Raw genomic sequence first — 22,945 nt, 5'->3', positions numbered from 1 at the left:
GCTCCGCATACAGTATGCTTGGGCAAGCTCAGAGGAGGTAGGAAATTCGTCCAAATTTCACCCTCATTTCCTTTTCTCTCTCCCATCTTTTTTGAAAAGCATCCTCTTTGAAGCTCATGATGGGAAGGGGGAGCGATTAAAGCAGTCAGCAAGCAAATTAGCATGTCAAAAGGCCCCGAATCAATACACCCGGCTGTACCATCACAACCCTGCAGTTCTTTCAATCCCCCTTCAATGCCGTTCCCCCATTCCTCCGGCTGTTTTCGTACTTCTCCTCCATTTTATCCCGCACTTGTGCACACTCTCCTCCTTGCTCTCTTGCCCTTCTCTTTCTCTTTAGCTCACATTAAATTTCTCTTCCCCCTCCTCTGCTAAACCCTTTTCTCCCTAATTTGAGAGATGCCAAGCAAAGGTGGTGTTTATAAAGAGAGATGGACTGATGTATAGGCAGAGAAAGACGGACAGAGAGAAGTAAAAGTGGATCCTCCTCAAATGTTTTTTTTTTTTTTTTTTAGAGAAGGGGCCTCTGCCCTCGTCTTTTTCGACAGGTCCAGGAAAAGCTGAGATGATGAAGGAGGGAAATCTAGGGAGAAGAGAGCTATTGAGACAAAGAGCAACAAAAATACAAAGGGCAAGTGAAGTGGAAAGTGATATAGTTGAGTCTGACAACTGCGCTTTTTTGGTTCACTGTTACACCTGCTTTACCTGATGTCGCCGTCAACATGTTACTTGAAGCTACTCTGTCCAATTGTTCAAATTTCAGCTCACACTGCATGAGTAAATCAATTTGGACAGAGAGTCAAAGCTAACGATTGACCAACTGAGAGCCATGACTTGAATGCTTACAATGTTCATTTGGGTCACTGCTGTTCTACTTTACTAGTGTCTACAGAGCAGTGGTCTCAAACCGATTCCGCAAAGGGCAGCAGTGGCTCCTGGCTTTTGTTCAAACCAATCCAGTGCCAACAGTTGAACCAATGAGGTGTCTTCTAAAATATGTAGCGCCCGACTGCAATCAACTGATTGAATGAAAACCTGCAAGCACTCTGGCTACTTTTTAGGTTTGAGACCCCTGCTTTAGAGCATTATAACCTGTTACTTATATTGAAACGGCATGAAAAAAATGCATTTTAGTACAGTTATACACCATTATAATGAAAAGGAAATAATAGATTTGCGATTGAACCGATAACACCTGCCGAAAAAAGCTGTGTGCATCCACTGATCAAAAAGCTTGTGTTGGCAAAGAAGCCATAAGATGATTAGTTATTATTGTTTACATTCAAAGTAGCAGGCATATCTCAAGATATAACTTGAACTTCTACTAGTGTCACAGCCACACTGGGATCTGAGGCGGGAGACAAAACAGCCCAGCAGCTCATCAGACGCATGGCCAAGTTTCACTCAGAGTCTGACAATAGGAGGGTGATTGCGAACACCTTGAAAATATTACATCACTCACTGTTTCTTTCTTTGACTGATTTCTATCTTAAGCTCTCGCCATCCTGCCACGGTGATAAAGGTGGTCTTCGCTGCTCTTCCGTTGTCATTCGTTTCTCTCCTGGGGCAAGATTCAGTGACCAAATCAAAGGCTGCTCTGTGGCAATCAGTTAGGTCTTATGACAAAAAAAAAAACTTGCTATAAAGGGCTACTCTGTAATCTGATGGGCTCTGGCACAGGACGTGGGATCCATTTTAATGAACTCAGACCCCATTTATAATCATGGAAGTGGTTGAAAATGGTCCATTGGTTAATTATACAAGGATTTGAATGCTGCACCGTTTTAAGACGCATTTCATAACACCATGTAATCCCCTTGTGAAATCAGATGGCAAAGTGCATGGGCATTCCCGGTCCTTTAACCTTTTAATCAGGTAAAGTAGATTTATTTTGTGATAACAAACATTTCAAATGGATTCCCATCTCTCACTAGCCAGGTGAGGGAGTATGAAATTATTATTTTTTACCAAGCCAATCAGTGAAGATGCTTATACTAGTTCTATGAAAATGACTAAAATGACTAATTACCTTATAACCAATTTGCTGCAACAATAATTAATTGGATCGGATCGGATCGGATAACTTTATTCATCCCGTATTCGGGAAATTTCAATGTGTCAGTAGCAAGAGGGTGATTAGACCGAACAACAAAGCAAAAGCACAAAGTACAAAGCAAATCAAACTAAATGGGATCATTAAGAATCAACAAATCAAATCATTAAGACAGAAAATAATTATGCAAACTTTCATGTAGTTTTCCACTAGTGTTATTCAGCACCCCATAACGAGCGAAACATTTTATGGTTAAATAAGCAGACTTCATGTAACATAGTATATTTGTCTATGTAACATGGAAAACAGTTTTTCTCCCTAAACGTGACCACTAATCCCTCAAATATTCTTCCCCGGGGAAACTGATTGAATGACTGTTAAAACAAGTATGAGTATTTAAAGTCCATGTACAATATACCAAAAAATACATACTATCCATACTAGACATTTATTTACTAGTATTAAATATGCATCAACCAATACCTATTCTTTACAAGCTCTCTACAGAAAAACTGAACATGCAATAAGGGAATGTGGAAGGCTTTCATCACTGGGGGTCCAAAGCTGCAGATCAGTGGCCAAAGGAAGAGGTGTGTCCATGTGGGGACACGTCTCTGGGATTAGAAACCATGATCCCTTCTGAGCCTCAGTGAGCTGTCAAATACTGCTGGAAGGGGAAGAGGAAAGCCACAATCCCTCATAGACTATGTAGTGTATAAGGAAGAAGGATAAGAAAAAGGAAAAACTGATTGTGGTTAAGCATTAAGAAAAAGAAAATGGATGGGAATACACAAGTTGCATATAGACGTAGCCAAGAGGAAACAAAAATGTGTGTGATGGAGGAAGTCTGGCTAAGACAATGATGAATGGATTTGTGTCTAGTTGGCCTGATAAATGGTGCGACATGTGAAAGGTGAAGTGGGGGGGATATGGGTATTGATGGTGATTGCTTTCTGAACAAGCCTGCTGTAGTTGGGTCATGACCTGGGGTAGCCGCGGACAATGTTACTGTCACTACCGCTACCTGTACCTTAAAGTATATGTAGCATGTGCTACATCTTATACAAAGTATTCTTATATCAATATGTTCTGAGCAATTTAACCACAGGTTTTATGTTTTGCGTTAACATCAGAAATGAATGTTTTTTTTGTGTGGGAATCAGGGAATATCAATTCAAGAACGATATCAAGGCATGGCCATTTGCTGTTCATTCATTTATTTAATGTACCACTTATCCACAAGGGTTGTGGAGGGTGCTGGAGCCTGTCCCAGCCAAGTATGGGCACCAAGTTTGGGACACCTTGAATCGGTTGCCAGCCAATCGCAGGACACAAAGAGATGGGCAGTCAGTCATTCACGCTTACACTCATACCTAGGGGCAATTTAGAGTGGTAAACCAGCCTACCATGTTTGTGGGACGTGGGAGAAAAACGTAGTAGCCAAAGAAAACCCACGCAGGCCCGGGGAGAATATGAAAACTCCGCACACGAAAGTCAGAAAGAACTAACAAGAGGTCCATGTGGCAAAAGACACGGGCAACTTAAGGGTGATACCAGGCAGTATTTACAAACATTAGAAGGGACCTATCTATGCACGTGCCCGCACATCCCCGCTAACACACCCACTCCCATGCACGTATGCTAATCACTGCAGTCATGTTACGAAATCCATCCTGACACTTCAATGTTTTAGGTGGAAGAGAAAGATGGGTGGGCTGACATCAAGAGAAGTCAAAGGTTAAAGCACTGACAGTGAATATTCATGTGGGTTGTCATAAACTTTTGATGAACTAGTGATCCAGAACAGCTTTTATGTACAATATGGAACACACACAAACACGCAAATGTGAATACGTGGAGACAAACACATCACAGTCACAATGTATTGCTAAGTGCATACACACACATTCACACACAGACACACACACAAACGGCATCCACAATAGAAGGTGTTTTGAATCCCCAGACAGGCTGTCGTCTGGAAAGCTCCACAAAGATTACCTAGACAAATCTAAAAATTCACATTTTCAGCCATAGATTTACCTGTGATTACATCAGAGACATTGATGTTATTCAGCTTTGCTCTCAGATAACACACACTCAATGTTTTGTTAAGTTTTTCATCTTGCCAGGTTTTATATGTGGCATATTTGTATGATTCTATTCTATAGATTTTGCAGTTTCTGCTTTCAAATTCACATTCTACCCTTTTAAACTGATACTTGCAATATTCTGAGGTTGTTGACCTTTTAATTTGTTTTGGGTTAAATTCATCATCTGACGATAAATATGCCAAGCAATTCTTTTTCTGACAAGCTAATACTGGTCAAAAGTAGGTCACAGAATGAACATGAACATGTGGGACACATTGTTGTACAGTAGGTCACATAAATCAATCATGTACACATGATGGACACACAGCAAAGGATAGTTAAAGTAGAAATAAAACTAGACAAAAGTTTGGACAATTGAGACTGGCCATCTACTGATCTTGTCTTTCTGATCTACAACACCCCACAGCACAGATGAGCATATACATATATGAGCATATTTAATCTAAACACACAATAGATTGGTGGAATACTCATGTTCAATTGGTCTTTTTATTCATGCAGGATGCGGGAATTTACAGATTGACCAATCTAGATTTGTTTTACTTATTATATAACTTTTTAAATGAGATATAATTACAACGTAGCTGTGGCTTACGCAGTAGCCTAATAAATTGTGTCAAGTTTGTTTAAGGGTCAAAATAAAACCATCCCATAGGTGACATTATTGTATTGAGTGTAGTTTTTTTTGTAGTGCAGCTCAACATGTGGCTTCTATTTGTTTACATATGAGGCCCCTTTGAAATGAGCTTTCTATCACTTCCTCTTTCCCTTACCTATTCTTAGTGTGTGATTGTCCGTGTTCTAACAGATCTTCCCTTTTCCTGGCCCATTATCCTTGACATGCTGTGAGGAGAGCAGTTTGTTCCTCGCCATTGTTTGGTGGTCTGTCACAAAATATCTGTCCCCAAGCGTAACCATATTTGCAAACTCATCTACCCCCAACTTCTCTACTTTGTTTGTTTATGATGAATTAAGATGAACCTTGTTTCATTGTAAACATTCCCAGGAAACCATTTACTTCAGATGCCTAATCAAACACAAATGCACATGTGCAGTCGTCTTTAACTCCCTGGAGCTCTTTTTTGTATGAAGAATTTGATGATAATGTGCCCTCGACTGCTGCTGCTGCGCTCGAATCATTGGTTTTACTGTAGGTGGCCTCCACACTCTCTGGTTATATGAAGTTGTGTAGACACTGTGTCAACACTGTTACGCACATGGTCTTATCTTTCACTTGAGTTATAGCCTCTGAGTCATCAGCAGTTCATAGGACATTCTTCTATAGTTGGCATTAAGCTTTTGGTGATACCCCCTGGAAGATTTGCATGGATGCATATGTAAAAATCAAACAATAATGCTTCTGTTGAAGTGCTATTAAAAAAAGACGAATGCTATCCCTTTCTTCATTCATGTGTTGCTTTTTCTGTTTGTCACTCACGTAAACCTTTATGACCCCGCATCAGATTTTAGGGTGCGGTCTCTCATGACCATTCTAAAAGAGGTTGGGTCGAATATTTCAGATTTTATGATAAGACTACTGTGCTCATAATCTTTCTTAGGGCCAGGCTATAAAAAGTTCAGAAGGAAGTAATAAGTTATGGTCTACGTGTCAATACAAAGGTGGAATTCTTGGTACACAGGAAGTGTTTCCAACAATATATATTCTTATATAATAATCAGTATAACAATATGAGTTGGGTCCGGAGGGAATTCACGATTAAATGAAAATAAAATGGAGATTGATGAAGAAATGTTATGTCCACAAGGTACATGCTTCATGTTAAGTCAAAGATAACATAGAATAATCTACTTTTAATTTTTTCCCCTTACTTTTTAAATAGTATGTATATGCGTATATTTGTGATTTTTATTCATATGCGCTCAATGGCTTCTGGGACTTTCGTTCAAGCAGACTTTTTAATCAATCTTCTGAGTTGAACCGATCGTGCTGCAAACACTTATAACTCATTTAATAAAAATAAAAGAAATCTAGGCACTAGTTGCACATAGTGATGCTGACCACAATCAGCACACTTGCAATTAACAGATAAAAATATTGAAGTTGCTAAGCTTCCTGTCTGTTGTGGTTGACCTTAGTTAGGGCTGGTATTAATATCATCTACATTAATGACTCATTAATTTTGTATTTTAAGACGGCACGACTAATGGCAGGCATTTTCCGCCACTGGGTCAAGGTTAAGACGTGGTGTAGAAACTATCATCAATCACGGTGATCAGTTTCGGTGACCGTGTGTCCCTCATTCATCACACTGATAGGTTTCACTGGCCGTGTGGCTGCAAGTCGCTGTCAGGGCCGAGGCAATTAATAACCCCTAGTGACAGAATTAATGAGTTAACCTGCTCCACTGTCCTGCTGTTCCTGTGACGGATGCTAATACTCAGCAGCTAGTCATCCACACTAATCCCCGCTACCAACCAGGGTCTATGGGTGTGATTGTTGTATGTCATCCATCTGTGTCGAAATAGACAGCACCTCGTTCAAAGATTTAGGAGAGTTTATTGAACCCAGACAGAATTGCCGTCAAAAGATAAACGGAAGGGAATCTCACCTGCTATCAACCTGTAGGAAAATAAATAGAAGAGTCGCAAAGACAAAGATGGATATAGCATAAACAAGGCTTAAATGGAAAGTGGTGGCTTCTCAAAAGGAGAGAACCTGTTTGCCCTCGGGCCCTGAAAGATGATCGTTCCATTTTTTTTTGAAAGAGCAGCTTTGTATTAAGATGCTTTTGCCCTTATGCCTCCCTGAAGAGCACTCACTGTCGGTTATGGCCTCCAAAAATAATGTGAACAGGTCTTCAACACTCTACAGAGGTATCACAGTCATGAAAAAGGAATGAAAACACAGCAGTTCAACTTACTATTCTTTTTATCAACTCTGGTTATAGTATGTCATGTGCTAGGTGTTAGATTCCAGAGTTCTTTTGTTGTATACTCTTGATCTCTACTGTATCCAGGACTTTGTTGTGTGGGCAGGAGAAAAGTTCAACTCTAATTTGCATGCAGGTCAGTCTTCGTGGGTTCCAATGGATGATTGTGTAGGTTGACGTCTTATTTGGCATGCATCACTGTTCAAAGCCTCATGTGTAGGCTGCTGCCACAAAGGAAAACTAGCTGGGTTATAATTGACTTGGTTGTCGATTCCTATCAACGTCTTCTTCTATGTCTTTCATGTACATGTGCTCTTGTCATGATATTTTTTCTCTCCTTGTGCATTGCGACTAATTAGCAGTGGAGAAATGAACAAAACTTCTTATTAAGTACCACAAACAGTGGCTGGCTCCCTTTCTCCCTTTATCTTACAAACAACTGGAATGTGGATGTGGTGGGAGAATGCATGACAAAAGAGAAAAGATGAAGACTGAAAAGGCTTCTAGGGTAGAAAGGGGGGAAGAATGTGATGTCCCACACTATGAGGGATTCCATCTTTGCTTTTTCAGAATAGAATAAGACGCAAGCCTTTTGTCCGCCTTTGATCTCTGAGCTTAGGGATTTGGTACCTTACAAACCGTCTCTATCTAAAAGGAGCCCTGTGGAGAAAATGCCTCAATATATTGTGAAAGTCAGACAATGACTTTGCAAAATGGTTTTATTAAAAACAAAATGTGTTTTTGATTTTCAGGCAATGTGCTTGACCCAATTGTATAAAAAGCAAAAACTAAATAAATACAAGTGTTGTTGAAAGTTTTTATTTTTGCTTGTGTATGGGTTTGCCATGTTGATCTGGACAGTAATAAATCCATTGGCTCTTAAGGGAGATTCCTCCCTAAAGCTGCGGTTTCTAAGACCACCCACTGCTCTAGCTCTCTTTCCTCACACACGTTCCCTCTCCTAATAGGAAGCAAATTTTTAACTTGGACATCAACATCTTTGCTCTTTCCACTGTTCTTTCCTGTAGGGCAGCCACTGCTGTAAACATACCTTCATATGTTGACATCCCATTTCTAAACATGTGTAAAAATATCTAGGATTTTAAAACCATGGAAATCCAGTCCAAGTCAAATGGCAAACAGATTTTGAAGTTTGGCAAATAATTCCCAAATAGCCAGTCGGGAGTCAAGGATCAGCCTGGAACAGATTAATAACTGAAGAGCAAAAAACTAATCAACCGTGCACAGTGTGAGGTATCCTGTCCTAAAACTGTCTTTTTAAGCGACTCAAACCTGAAGTCTGTGAAGCATGGGACTCAATTAACTCGTTCTTGAGCTTTTAGCTGAGAGCCACCATTTCAAACAGCTGCTTGACCCAACTCTAAACTCAAGACACTTTTCTGCTCAGTGCACATTTACAAACTTTGGAAGCAGCAATGGCTTTTGTCACCTGAACTGTCCGAAACCCCTGGTATAACCTACAATTCCAAAGGCTCGTTATAGCTGTTTTAGTGTCGATCTTAGGCGTTAAGATAGATAACAAAAAGTACCTCATGCCTAATCCCTCCTCTTTTTTGCAACTATGAAGAAAAGAAATACAAGCTTCACGCACCCCTGCAGCCCACAATCAAAGAGACTTTTTGCTCAACTCTAGCAGGGACTTACCCTCAATGAACTGAGTGGGAGTGGGCAAAGAATAGCTCAGCAGGTAGTACCTAACCCACCTCACCATCCTACGCTAATCCAGTAGTTGAAGAGAAGAACCAGCCCAATAGAGACTTTATTGCGCTCTCAAAAGTGGGTCTTTCCACTATTTTGGTTGTGTTAGTAGATTTCCATGCTAGTTCTATTTACTAGACATTTGTTATTGATAGAATTTTGTGGAAGGATAGAGGAAGGGTTAAAGAGAACTTCTTTCCAATGGTGTAGATCCCAATGTAGATTTAGGGCAGCAGTGATTCACTCCGTAAGTACTTGGTTTAGCACCACAGGATGACAAATCAAATCTTACTGTACTTAAAAAGGACATTTCAATTAGGTATTGAAGAAATTCTAGTCAACAAACCAGCCCAGAATACATGTACATACAATTTTCTTAAATCCAAACCAGTAATCTTCTCTCAATACTCTTCGTTGCACATGGCAGCCTCCTGGATCGACAGGTTATTTGGTCCTATCGCTGTTGTGACTGTTTCTGCTGCACCTTTCAGAGAATTGTTCCTTTGTCCACCAACTCTGGTGCAGCACTCTGGGTGAAATATAAGATCAGTTGACTCCCCCGGCCATCATACAAACTAAAAGACGATAGCAAACTCCTTGAAAGAAGAGCCTCCCACAATCAAAATGTCATTGAAAAGAAAGGACAGCACTGTCGCCAAAAGGAGTGATACTTAACTAATCATTTCACATGGAAATGCATTTGTGTGTGGTGCCTGATATATGAAAGCTGCCCAAGAACTGAAAATTATACATCATTGTCTTTTAATGTCTTGGTATATCTGATCAAAATGACTTCATAACTACAAAACTATACAATATGGCGTCAAAGGAAATGTGATTGCAACTGTTACTGTGAAACATTTTGTCTGTTATTCTTACTTTGCTGATCTACTGTGTTGAATTGCATGGCTCAACTTGCATGTTATATTTATCTGTTACGTTTTTGATCCTGTTTGCTCTTTCTTAGAAGTAAAAAGTGGTTGTTTATTGCAAGACTAGAGGTAAAATGACCACACATCATTCATAACATTTAACAATATACATTGTGTTCTTTCTTTTACAGCTTGTAAGATTGGTTACTATCGTGCTCTGGCCACTGAGGGTGCCTGTTCCAAGTGCCCACTCCATAGCTATTCTGTCAGGGAGGGCTCCACATCATGTGCCTGCGACAAGGGATATTTCCGTTCTGAAACAGACCCAGCATCCATGCCATGTACTCGTAAGTAAAAATAATACATCCTCGTTGATGTCGATTAAAGCATGCAAGATGTTGACCTAAATTATGAGACTAATGCTGTGGATATAAAGTTACACAGGCAAGAATGCCTATTGTTTGTTGCAAACTATTCAATACAATGTTAACCTAGTCCAGCCAATGACACATTGATGTTTCTGCACTCAAAAATAATTTGTCAGTCAAAGTATTCTATATCCCAATTGGGTACAGGCAGATACATTCCAGTGTTATTTTCCACAGTTATTACAGGAGATAAGCCTGAGAGAGAGACAAACCAAGAACAAAGTAAAATAGATCCCTTTTTCCCTGTACGGTTCTTCATTTTTCTTGAAAAGTCAGTTATTGTTTTATTTCATGCCAAGCACACAATGATTGGCCTAATAAATACCACTGTAAATCATGAATTCTACTGATAGTCTTTTCTTTTGAGAGTTCTTTTCCCCACTGGCTCATGGCATGTGGGGTTCATATTGATAGAAAAGTACATGAAAAAAAAGTATCAACCCACAAAACAAATGACCTCTTTCCCTTGCTGTACAGGAAATAACAGCAATTTCACTTCAATGTGACAGATGTTTATGTGTAACTGAGTGCGTATATGTCATAAAACAATTTCTACCAACCAAAACATCTGTTAAGATGCTTTGCTCATAGCCGGCGCAACATTAAGCCTTAACGACCTGTCAAGTTCCTGTGGATTCATCAGTCAGCTCAGCACTTTATTGGATCAGACAAAAGGCAGATTCTTAGACTTTCCGAGCCCAAAAAAAATAATCAATCAAAATGCTTAAATTCTTGTCTGAATTGTAAAATCATATTTGGGGTTAAGGTGAATATCTATTCATATGTACTACTTATTACTTAAATGGTTTTTATATAAATGCACATGTTATAATGTTAAACCTCAAAATAATTAAATGAATTCCGCAAATCTTTCAAAGCCAAATATGTGGCATAGATTACTTTTAGCTTTACATTTGGCAGAGATCGTCCCTATTGTCCTGTTAGTCAGTGTGGCTTTCTACTCTGGCTGCTGCGAGCAACAGCTGCCACGGCTAATTACTTGGATGCTTTTATTGGACCTAACAGCACAATCTTTGGTGTTCCAAACTGCATCCGACCTTTGCCCTCTGTTTCATTGGGTACTAGCCATTTGATCTTTGAACTAGCCATCCACCGTTTGTTTTCTGATCCTTTCCTCGTGCACTTGGGTGTTGCTTCTTAGCCCAATGGTTGGGCAGTGTAATTGCAGCTGTCACTCAAACTCTTCTCTACATCCGACAATTTGCCGCTTTCCACTCAACGCTCACTCAGAAAGATCTTTTTCCCCTACTATTGCTCCAACTGAAAAAAAAAATGGACTCAGGGTCTGTCAACACAAAATGATGACACTGAATAGAGGAATAGATTTTTTCATTATTAGTATGCTCAATTTCTTATTGCATTGCTGATATTTTAACATTTTAACATTTTAGGACTGGCAGCAAATGAAAAGGTATTCTGTAATTATTCTATATTGTTACTCCCAAGACTTCTAGTTGTTAATAACAATTTGAAATGTAACAAGACAATAACTTTGACTTTCTTACATTAGTCTCCTCTCCAAAATAAACATTAAGTTGCTATTGAGAGGTAAAGAAAATCTCGTGTGCGGTGTAGTCAGGAACAACTATTCCAAGGGAAAAAAAAACTGTTGTAGCAATGCTTAGAGTACATAGAAATGTACATAAAACTACACATACGATCATCAGCAGTGAAGGCCATGGACACTCATGAGAGTTGGTTGTTCTGATGCCTGCTGGTTACAATGATTGGTGTTCTACAATTCAGGGTTTCTTTTGGCCCTTGATGTATTTCTCAGATTTTTCCTAGTTTTCTTAGCGGTAGCTTGGCTTAAAAGAATGGAGTTGAATGGAGAATCCCCAAGGGGGGGATTGAATATATGCCGGATAGGTTGCAGTAGTGGAGTCTCAGCTCAATTTTACCTACACACTACCTTGGACCTGCATGACACTCAACCCGCAAATGCTGATTGGAAGAGACAAGTAAAAAAGTTAGACAGCAAGGAGAGGTGGGGGCATGTAAAGGGAGACATTTAAGAGTAAAAACGAGAAAGACAGATGAAGCATGGGCTGACAGGAAAGAAAGTACTAATGCTTGGAGAAAATTGCCTGCCCATAAACGGATGGAAAGGGGAGGAGGAGGGGGGAGCCTCAGCCTAAACTTTATTTTAGCCAGACTTTACTTTTGAATGTGTGACTATTCATGTTAAGATTTATTGAGTGGATGCTATTCCAAAATCCCATTCCTCACTCCTCACACTCTCTTGGGATTAATTATAAAGTGCCACTCACAGCCAGCAGCTCTGCCACTCTCCCTTGCACCCATTGGTGCATTCTGAGAGAGCAACAGGTGTAGCTGAAGTTGGTTGAAATAGCATTTAGAAGAAGTGACATATGAAGCAAGAAACCCTACACATCTGTCCACTTCAAGTTGTAAAGTTTAGACTACAGTACTCTCCATTCATTCATTTTCCATACCCCTTATCCTCATAAGGGTGGCGGGGTGCTGGAGCCAATTCCAGGCAACTCTGCGCACCAAGCTGGGGACACGCAGCATCACAGGGGAACAAAAAAAGACACTCATACTTCGGGGCAATTTAGAGTGTTCACCTAGCATGTTTTGGGGATTTGGGAGGAAACCTGGAGAAAACCCATGCAAGCGCTGAGAAACATGCACACTCCACACAGGAAGGTCGAAACCTGGAAATGAATTATCGATCCCGGAATTGTGAGGCTTACACGCTAACCACTCATAAACTGAGCTCCACCTACAGTGCTATTCAACCAAAATAAGTAGATAATTGAATAAGAAAGTTGAACAAGCTGACAAGGGTGCTACTACGAATAATCACATTCGGGTGTGGTTACCTTAATTTAGAAACACCATCTGTAACTCCAACTGTGGTAAATCGGGTAAGTAATATAAGGGAATTGGAAAAGTGCAATATTATTTTAATTTTATTTTTTGGTTGTTGCTTAAGGCAGCTGTTGAATTGATGAACAATTTCACTGACACCGTTCGTTTCGATCCTTTTCCTCCAGACATGGCCCAACAATATTGATTAAATTTCAAGCCCAGCACACACTGCCTGCTTTCGGCATTTGCTCAATTTTAGACACCATTTCATGATGCAAATACCTTTACATCAGTCTTGTAAGTTTTTTATACACTCAGCAATAATTGTTCACACATACTATAAACCCACTCGAGGCATTTATAGTCTCCCACTGTGTGTCTCAGTGACATCATTCATTGTCATTGTGCTACTCCAAAAATAACACTGATAATTAATTTCCTTTGCAAAATGATTAGTCTGCCAACTGACTAGATTTCATATTTCAGCATGCATCGATCCCCTCCAGTGCACTCGCCGGCGCTTCATTAGTCAGAGGGAGATGGAGCGAGGGCAGGGAGTGTTAAGTCAATTACAGAATCTTACATTTGAAAGCAACACACAAAAAACACATTCATTAAAGTAGAGCTGACATGTAAATTGAAATTGATGATGAGGGGAGTTTGTGCCAATCTACATTGCTGCTTGCATATAAAAGCAGAGTTTTTAGATTTAAGATCAAAGCAGTTGTGGTGATAGTAGGGGTGCTTAATAACATGGTCCAACACAAACATGCACTGCAGTTATTGTTGGCAGCCATAAAGGCAGTCCCTTAGATACAGACTGACTTTTTGCTGTCTGCTGCATATTCAATACAAGAAAAAAAATCTCGGTCGATTGAATTTTATTCACAATGCGGGGTCAAAATAGGAACCCTTTTTGATGGAGCAGACATCAAAGGATATTTGAGAAGTCTCTTGAATGGACTGGACAATTAAATATCTATAATAGAGGCTTATGATACAGAGTGCACATGCATGTGTTGTAACAAAAATATTTCAACAACCCTGTGTTTTTACTGTGATTTGTTATTGAATTTACCAGTATGTCAACTCTGAGTATCAAATGAAGTTCAACCCACTAAATTGAAGCTAATTATTACAACCTACTTTTGATGGTAGTAGTAGCATACCCGCCAGTTCTACCCTCAAGTTTAGTCCAAATCAGGAGAGAGCCTGATGCACTCACCAAAAAAAATACCAGATATGGCTCGCAAGCTGGAGGTTCCCGATTCCTGCAATAATACCTCATAAAAACATGGTTATCTCCCTCACAAAGTCCATCAAATAATGGGCAGAATTTTGAATACAGCTCTGTTCAAAATGTGTAACCACACGTGGCATGCTGATATATTATGAAATATATTTTTCCCCCAGCTTTTACGACTGACCATTGTGTTAACCTGATGAAACCATTAGGTTGCATGAATAATGTATTTTTTCCACTTTACCAATGGCCATAAGAACATTTTGCTGCTTAGAATTTTGCAAAGCATTGTTTGTTTTCATCACCAACTTTTTCCTTTTTCGCTGTAGGGCCTCCAACAGCACCGCTACACCTAATCTCCAATGTGAACGAGACCTCGGTTAACCTTGAGTGGAGTGTGCCAAGGAGTTCAGGCGGACGCCAGGATCTCACGTACAACGTAGTGTGTAAACGCTGCGGACCCGATGGGCGACGCTGTCAACCTTGCGGCAACGCCATTCACTATAGCCCCCAGCAATTGAGCCTAAAGGGAACCAGGGTGTCTATCAACGAGCTTCAGGCCCACACTAACTACACCTTCGAAGTGTGGGCGGTAAATGGCGTCTCGCCACAGAGCCCCGGGCCAGAACAGGCAGTGTCTGTGACCGTCACCACCAACCAGGCTGGTAAGATAATCAAATTTTCTCTGATTGAGGTTGTGGGAGGAGAATGTTATTAAAGAGCCACAGGGAAGTGCACACTCTGAGCAGTGGTATTCATGCAAGTACTATGATGTGTCAGCGTTGGGAGATTGTGTCTGAAATATCCTGGCAGATTCAATGGAAAGTCGAGCAATATTGGCAGTTAGTATTGTACAGATTAAATCTAAAAAAATACATTAAATATTATATCACCTATAACAGAGAGTACACCGTGTTTAGGAAAGGAACGTCCCAGCCCATTTGCAGCGGGACTGGTAGTTCTGTACTATATGTCGTTTTCAATCATTCTGCATTTATTGGAATGTACTTTTGGATGACAGTTGTCTGGTGTGAACATGATTGCTTCCTTTTGGTGTGAACTTATATTTTTTCTAGTTTTACACAAAAGTTTTGTATGATAAAGCAGGTGAAGCCAGCAATGAGGCAAATGACAAAGTGCTATTTATATTGTAACATCGTGTTAATCCTTTGAAGTGTCATTATAAACACTGGTAGAAAATGTTTAGTGATTATGAGAGCTCAGTCCATTTGTGAAAAATCTTCTCCTGAGCGCCATGATGTTCCGGAGCTTCCCTTTGTTTAGTCATTTAGCCATATTGCAACTGGTTGTTGTGTAAATGGATTTTACGACCCCCGGTTCTCGTCATCCCTCCCTACTCTCCACCACTTAAAACTGATCATTACTTTGGCCTTCTTTACTGCTCTGCACTTGGGTGGCAAGCTAAGTGCCCTTTTTATGTCACATTTTCACCGATTTCCATGCCTGGGAAAGTTGAATGCTTTGAATGCAGTTTAAACCAGCAATTTAAGGACACAGTGGTTTGATTTATCAGCCGGGTTCAGGAAAATAGAGATGAATGGCTGTGCTGCCTGTGGGAGAGCTGAGCACTGCCAGAGAGAGTCATGTGTAAGAGCTGTTATGGAGTGCACCTTGGAGTCAAGGCCACGGCTTCGCAATAGTGTGACAGGGTGGTCGCTCTGGCGATGGTTGCACTAAAGCAGTCCAAAAAGTTTGTTTTTACACATGGAATTGGACTGAAGTGGCCAAAGGGACATGCCTGTGATTTAAGGAGAATCTGCTGCCTCCAGGTTTTACGATACAGGCGTTGCATTTGGCTTGTCACTGGAGCTTGTTCCACAACTGTTTCATAGAGGTTATATGGCACTTGAAGTTTGAAGTGTGTGTTTGTGCGGATGTGAATAGTAACATATAGAGTGTTTATACATGCAGAGACCATCCACATTTGCCCCGTGAACAATGTTGCCTATGTGTCCGTGTCTCTTAGTATGTGCGTGTGCCTGGGCCTGTGCCCATGTGTGTTAAAGAGGATATCTTGAGAATGATTGGATTTCTTTCTGCTAATGCTCACTAGAGGCTTTGGAATCTCTGGTTTCAGCCGCTGGTAATACAGCTCGTCATCTGCGGCTGTCCTTATCCCCGTGCTGCCTCCCCTCATCCAGACACGGTGGATTACGCATTTATTATGATAGATTTATTAGGATTTATAACTGCTGTGGAAAAGACAGCCCAGCCTCTGCTGCTCTCCATTAAAGTTCAGATTTCAGTCACAAAGGAAGGGGGAGTTGGGTGGGGGGGCTATGAAGCTCGGATTCAAGGAACAGTTCTGGATTTCTGACAATGATGAAAATGAAACACTAAAGGAAAATTAACACATTAACACTTTTGATCTCATGTGCCTGAATCTGTGTATGATTAAGTCTGTTTCTTTGCCTCAACATGACCAATTCCAGTGGCATAAATCAGTGGGAGTGTAACCCTATCACCCGAACCGAAGGAGGAGCAGGAGGCGAGGGTGGGGTTCAGTTGTTGGGGGGAAGCTTTGAACTGACCCCTGGCTGTAAACGAAAGTGTTTTTCCCTTTGGGGGATCAAAAAAACTCTTTTTGTGTGTCCCTGCTTTGTGCCAAAATGAGAGGAAAAACCTATCTAAAATAAAGGTGGTTACATATTTCTCAATATTAAATTATTTGCAAATTTCGGTGACAAAATGTAAATTAGAGTATGAGAAAGTGTGCTTGAAAGAGGTTTTTCTGTGAGTGAACAAGTCTTTGAGTTTCTATTTTGCTAGCAAAAAAGACATGTGCAAATGTGTTTGGGGAGATGGACGAAGCCGTTACATGGTGTGGGAAAGTCGGTTGTAAGCAGAAGTCATTTTTTGACACTGTAAAATACAGCTCCCTCCCAAGCATTCTTTTCCCCCTTGGTCACGTAAAAACTGAGGGAATCCCTTGTGGGATACGTACTTCAAATTGGCACCAAAATGTGTTTTTTATTATATTTTTTTTCTAAAGGTAACAAAAAAAAACAATTGACTGCTTTTTCACTTGTACCAACCACTTTGTCTCCATGATGCACAAACTACAAATGTTTAACATCGTTGCAAAGTCAAACGCTCCCAAAATATATAGTTTGGATAGAGAAATAATTGAGGGCAAATCCATACAAAATAAGAACGTCCCCTGTAATGTATCATTAACGATGTCAGGTTGTCTATGGCCTGCTCAAATTATTACCTTAAATCCAATCTAACTTCTCTTTTGAGAAGCGTTGTGTTTGGGTTACATGCTTTTTTGTTTTTCTTTTATTTTTTTATATTTTCCTCCAATATGTCATGAAACGTAAATTTGTGATCTCATGTAAGGAAATCTCAGGAGGCACCACTCAAAAGTTCAGTCATCTTCATCCTCACATTAGTTGAGAGGGAAATAAAAGTGCTACAAGAGAAGCCGAACACAATTAAATTGCCATATCTGTCATCTTTGGAGGAAAGATGGATGTGCGGATTACCTGAGTGGAACGAAGGTCAGCGAACCTCCTGGGTTTTTTTCTTTTGTAGCTGGAGTGTCCTCAATCAGTCCCGCGGGGGGTTTCAAAATGGCCCTCTCTGGCTGGGCAAGATTGATCGAGGGATACAAATGGCTACTGCCTAATTGTTTAACAGAGATGCAACACATTAGGCCAACACAACCTTGGGTTAATCCATTTACCAAGCGATGTCTGCAATCCTATACCACTTCATCTCCATCTCAGTTCCCACCAGTCCCGTTGAAAATGCCCCCTCCTGCTTCTGCATCGCCCGCCTGAAATTCAATCTGCAACTGCTGCTTAAATTCCAGTCCCGTTTGAACTCAATCCGCAGCTAAAAGCAGGTTTTTGTTAGCGTAAGCTTAAATACTTGGTTCCCTGGAGCCCCTGGTCAAGGAGATGAGAATTCACATATATAATGTCATAGATAATCAAATTGTGATTGGTGGATTGTGAACCCCTCATTAATCACTCCTCCGTAATGTTTTAAAAGATAGATTGCCTGATGTCTGTCCGAATGGCTGAGGAGCGCAGATACCAAAACGTATTCTCTCTAAGCCTGTTTTGATAAAATGCTGCCGAGGCAAAGAGGAGGACAGTTGAGTTGGCTGATGAAAAGTGGCTGAAATGTTTAACTTGCAATGTTAACACTTCTATTTATCTTTTAACAGTGGCTGTTTTCAGTAATAATCATCAAAAGTTTAGGTGAAAAAATATATATTTCATGTCTACTTTCATTGTAGTAGTTGACCTCCATTGTCCTCCTTTTGCATTTCTTTCCATTACTGGGCACATACATTTCCATAAAATGTGTACACAGCTCTTAAAGACTAGTTTTTTTTTATGGAACTGTAAAAAAGGGGGCCAAGATAAATATTTAATATTTGCATATATTATTTAAATCATTAATGTGACCTAGACTAGATCTTAACCTTAAAATGTACTATTGAAACAAAAGTTAAATTTCCCAGGAAAGGCAATAAAAACTAACTAACAGGTGTATACACCCTTATCATAACTGATGATGTCTGTGTTAAATGGGAGTGAGCACACACACTTAGACATTCTCTAGATTATATCTTATTAAGGGCCCTCCAACGAAATTTAATCTGATCAAGTGGGCTTTAACTATCATGTTTTTCTTTCTACACAAGGCTGAAGTCTTTTTTAATCTACATTAATTAGTATTTTGGACTCTTCATAGTTTTTGTTTTCACCTTAAGGCAGCAATCACATGGTGAAGAAAAATAGCCTCAATGCATGATGGATGCTCTCCACACCATGCTTCACTTTAGGAATGATGTGCTTTGGGTGATAAAATATAATTTTAGTGATTGTTGATTTAGTGTTGTCTGCAGCTACTGGATTTAACTAATAAAGTACATTTTAATCTAACTTTGTTACTTTTAAAAACAACTGTCGTATTTTTCAGGCCATAAGGCACAAAATCCCTTATTCTTTTACCCAAAATTGACACTGTGCGGTGTGTAAATAAATTGATTAAGGGCTATGTAGCGGTGGCTCCTGTTGGTACACTTGCAGACTTTTGAGTCATTGTTTTCTTGAGGCTTGACTATAAATAGTTTTGTTCGCAATCAGTTGTGTGCTGTTTGAGGTGTAAGAATAGCAAAAATAGGCATACTTACTGAGTCCCATACAAATATTTTAAACATTGCCACCAACAAGCTATGCTTAAGCTAAAAGAATTTATCTTTCAATTGCGATGTTCTTGATGCAAGTCACACCAATGGTTACTTCTGAACTTAAAAAAAAATGATTTACCTTTGTCTCCTTTTTTATATCCCTAAAAACACCTGGCATTTTAACAGTAGTGCAAAGACTTCTTATATCCGCTGAATGACCCAGTTTTAATGTTGGCACGCTCTCTGAAGATTGATTTGTGTGTCAGTGACATACTGAAGGGAGGGTTCTAAAGTGAGCCATTATCTGCGCTTTAACCTTCACATGTTAAATGCGGCCGAATGCGCATAGTTCTGTTGCTTGAATTATGGCCTTATTATCAGCTGCTGCAGAAATGGCTCAGGATAAGATCGTTCAGTGGCGCTTTAATGAAAACCAATTGATTTGCTTTCTTACAGACAAAAAAGGCAAAAGCCTCGAGCTCATTTTTGTGCTTTTCTGGGGCATACTTTGTAGCCTTTCCCAAGGTGACCTGCAGATATGCAGAAAATCAAGGTTGTTATTACTTTGCCACCTCCAAGGCGTGAGTGTCATCTAGAGAAAATTTGGATCAGTTGTATGAATTTCAAGCATTGTACTGCTATATATTATTTTTCTAATCAAGCTATGTGGTTGCACAGCATAACTTTTTCAATAAAAGCCACATACAAAGTGAATGCCTTGTGGTGCCAAGGATAAAAGAGCAGAAGATTTAAGAGGGGAACAGAAACAGACGTATTGTCTCCAAGGCTGCAGCGTTAAAGACAAGTAGAAAACAACAGTTCAAAATTGCTTTTTCTCTTGTATAGCTCCCTCACCGGTAACATCTGTTCAAGCAAAGAACATAACAAGACACACAATCTCGCTGGTGTGGCAACCTCCAGAGAGGGCCAATGGAGTGATCCTTGAATACGAGGTCAAGTACTATGAAAAGGTAAGTGGTTGAAACATTGGCGAATTTCCCAGTATTGTTTTCTACTTGTTTCTCGTGTCTTATTGGACTTTTACGTGCAGGACCAAAATGAAAAAAGCTACAGGATCATAAAAACCTCATCCAGGAACGCAGACATCAAGGGTCTCACCCCCCTAACGTCTTATGTGTTCCATGTGCGTGCACGCACAGCGGCTGGCTACGGTGAATGCAGCGGCCCCTTTGAGTTCATGACAAACTCCGGTAAGTTGAACCACACCAACATTTTCTCGTGTTAGATTCCCATTTCAGAAAAATCTTGCAATGATAGCATCTTTTCAGAGGTTCATTTATCAAAATAGCTGTTGTGTGTAAAATGACAAATGACACCATTGCTGGAGCACCTGACTTGCAATTTGAGGAGTCACCATTATTCATGATGACACCGGTCGCTGTGGGTAAACCAGTAAAAGTTCAACCTTTATGATATTTTTCAGAAAAAAAAGATTTTAACTGAAATATGTTGGTTGGTCCCAACCTTCTTTGGCAGACCTAAATATGACTATATTAAAGGTACATTCATCAAACCCAATTAAATTATTTATGGACAAGACAAAAATCCATAGTTTCAATTTATATATTTTATCAATTCCACCAGTCTTTTTTTTTAGGATTGTCATGTTGATTGTTTAGGTTTGTCAAATTAATTGATTTATTTTCTATTCTATTAATTTTTACTGTCAATGTTTTTATAATTAAATAGATTACATGTACAGGAATTAATCCAATAATTGTTTGTTTTTTATAATGTTTCAACAAAAGCAATTTGTTTAAGGGAGATATGTTGTACTTTTGCATACAGATTAAATCGAAGAGCTAGCAGTTTTTTATAGCCTTCTGACTATTTCTTGCTTGGCGATGAAACAGTCAATGAAATGTTATACATGTTACATTTCCAAGTAGAAACTCTCTCCATAATAGTTGAAATTATTCATTATATGTATATATTTTTTTCCAGTGGCCTAGCGGCTAAGTGTTTAGCACTTCGCTCCACAGTTCTGGGCTCATGGGTCCGATCCCTGGTCGGTCCCCCTTTGTGTTCTCCCTGGGCTTGCATGGGTTTTCTCCGGGTACTCCGGTTTCCTCCCCCATCCCAAAAACATGCAGAGTAGGCTGATTGAACACTCCCCTAGGTATGAGTGAATGTTTGTCCTTTGTCTCCTTGTACCCTGCGATTGGCTGGCTACCAATTCAGGTGGCTTTAAATTGTGTCTAGACAACTTGTAACATGTCATCGATGGTGATCTAAGAGCTAAGAGTGCCAGCAAAATGGGAAAAACTGGACGCCATATTATGGCTGGCATGGTTATAAATGATTGAGGGACCAGGTGTCCCTTTTGTGATGCAGATCCAAACCTCGATGCACGATAATGACACAGCCAGGCACACAACCTAATGGGCTGTCATTGTCTTGACTTTATGGTGGAATCATAAAACAAAGCGATGTCTGTGTGTGGGGGGAGGATGTATACACAACATTTTGGAGATACCAGGAGAATGCATAAGAGGTCAATGATTGACACAGAATTTACTGTTTTTTGTTTTCGTTTTCTAATGATTTTATTCTTCCCTGTTTCAGTGCCAGCTCCTATAATCGGTGATGGAACAAACTCGACGGTGTTACTGGTGTCTGTGGTCGGCAGCGTTGTACTCCTACTTCTACTCATCGGTGCTTTTGTCATCAGCCGAAGGTGGGCTTCATTTCTCTGGCTTTTCAGTTGTTTGTTAGTGCGTGTCTGCTCTTTGATGAGCGATGTCTCGCTCAGCACCAGGAAAAGTAGCTGTCAGGGGACGGGCGCCAGTCGAAAAGACACACACGCACACACAGGGCATTATTGCACCATGCTCACACACGATGAGTGATGACTCGCCACACCGGAGACATGACTGACAGCTACGACAACTGAAGAGATGCAATCAGCGACCCCTCGATCCCTGTCCTCTGCTGTATCCATCCTCGCTTCTTATCCCCTTTCCTCTGGTTATCCCGGAGTGACTACAATCTGGACGGCTGGTTATTGTCTCCTGCTGTGCCATACTTACCGAGGTGAAGAAAATGAGAGTACGGGAAACGATTTAAGAAAAGACGGAAAGAAGATAGCGGTGGACAATGAGAATCATGAAATGAAAAGTAGCAGGCAAAATTGAGAGAGTCAGGCAAAGAGGCATCAGGTGGATTTGTGATGACCCAATCTCAGGGTGTTAACCAGAAAGCAGGACAAAGCGCCGTCACACAGATGGGATTCCATGCAGATGAGGCTGCTTCAACTCAGGGTCCTAACCATTTTCAGTCCTTTAGTGTGTATGTGTGTGAGTCCAATTTTACCGTAATAGAGTTTTAATGGTTTTTGAATGCATTAAAATATGTGTACTTTTCTTCCTTTGGGATTTGTAGCACAAAAAAACTGCACTGCCTTAATGTCTATCTGTGTTTTAGGTAATAAATTAGATTTATTGTGATCATTTAGTTGTGCTGGGTTTGCAAGTGATTTTTCTCTTTTACAACCAAGCAGGTGGTTGCCTTCTTCAAACTGTATGCATGAGATGACCCGTGTCATTGTGTTGCGGCAACCATGCACTGATTGTGGGGAG

General features: G+C 40.1%; 1 protein-coding gene across 2 annotated transcripts in view; it reads left to right on the top strand.

Annotated features, from left to right (window-relative positions):
* epha4l (eph receptor A4, like) overlaps positions 1 to 22,945 on the top strand; it is a 56,432-nt gene that overhangs the window by 21,657 nt on the left and 11,830 nt on the right. For both annotated transcript variants that reach the window (XM_077611190.1, XM_077611189.1), the window contains 5 exons: positions 9,841 to 9,996; positions 14,506 to 14,841; positions 20,193 to 20,317; positions 20,398 to 20,557; positions 21,933 to 22,044. In XM_077611190.1, the coding sequence (XP_077467316.1) occupies positions 9,841 to 9,996; positions 14,506 to 14,841; positions 20,193 to 20,317; positions 20,398 to 20,557; positions 21,933 to 22,044 (889 nt within the window). The remainder of the gene's footprint in view (positions 1 to 9,840; positions 9,997 to 14,505; positions 14,842 to 20,192; positions 20,318 to 20,397; positions 20,558 to 21,932; positions 22,045 to 22,945) is intronic.

Source organism: Stigmatopora argus, chromosome 10 (assembly GCF_051989625.1).
Source record: "Stigmatopora argus isolate UIUO_Sarg chromosome 10, RoL_Sarg_1.0, whole genome shotgun sequence".
Taxonomy (NCBI): domain Eukaryota; kingdom Metazoa; phylum Chordata; class Actinopteri; order Syngnathiformes; family Syngnathidae; genus Stigmatopora; species Stigmatopora argus.
Note: the sequence above shows the minus strand (reverse complement) of the source record. Positions and strands in the feature narration are given on the sequence as shown.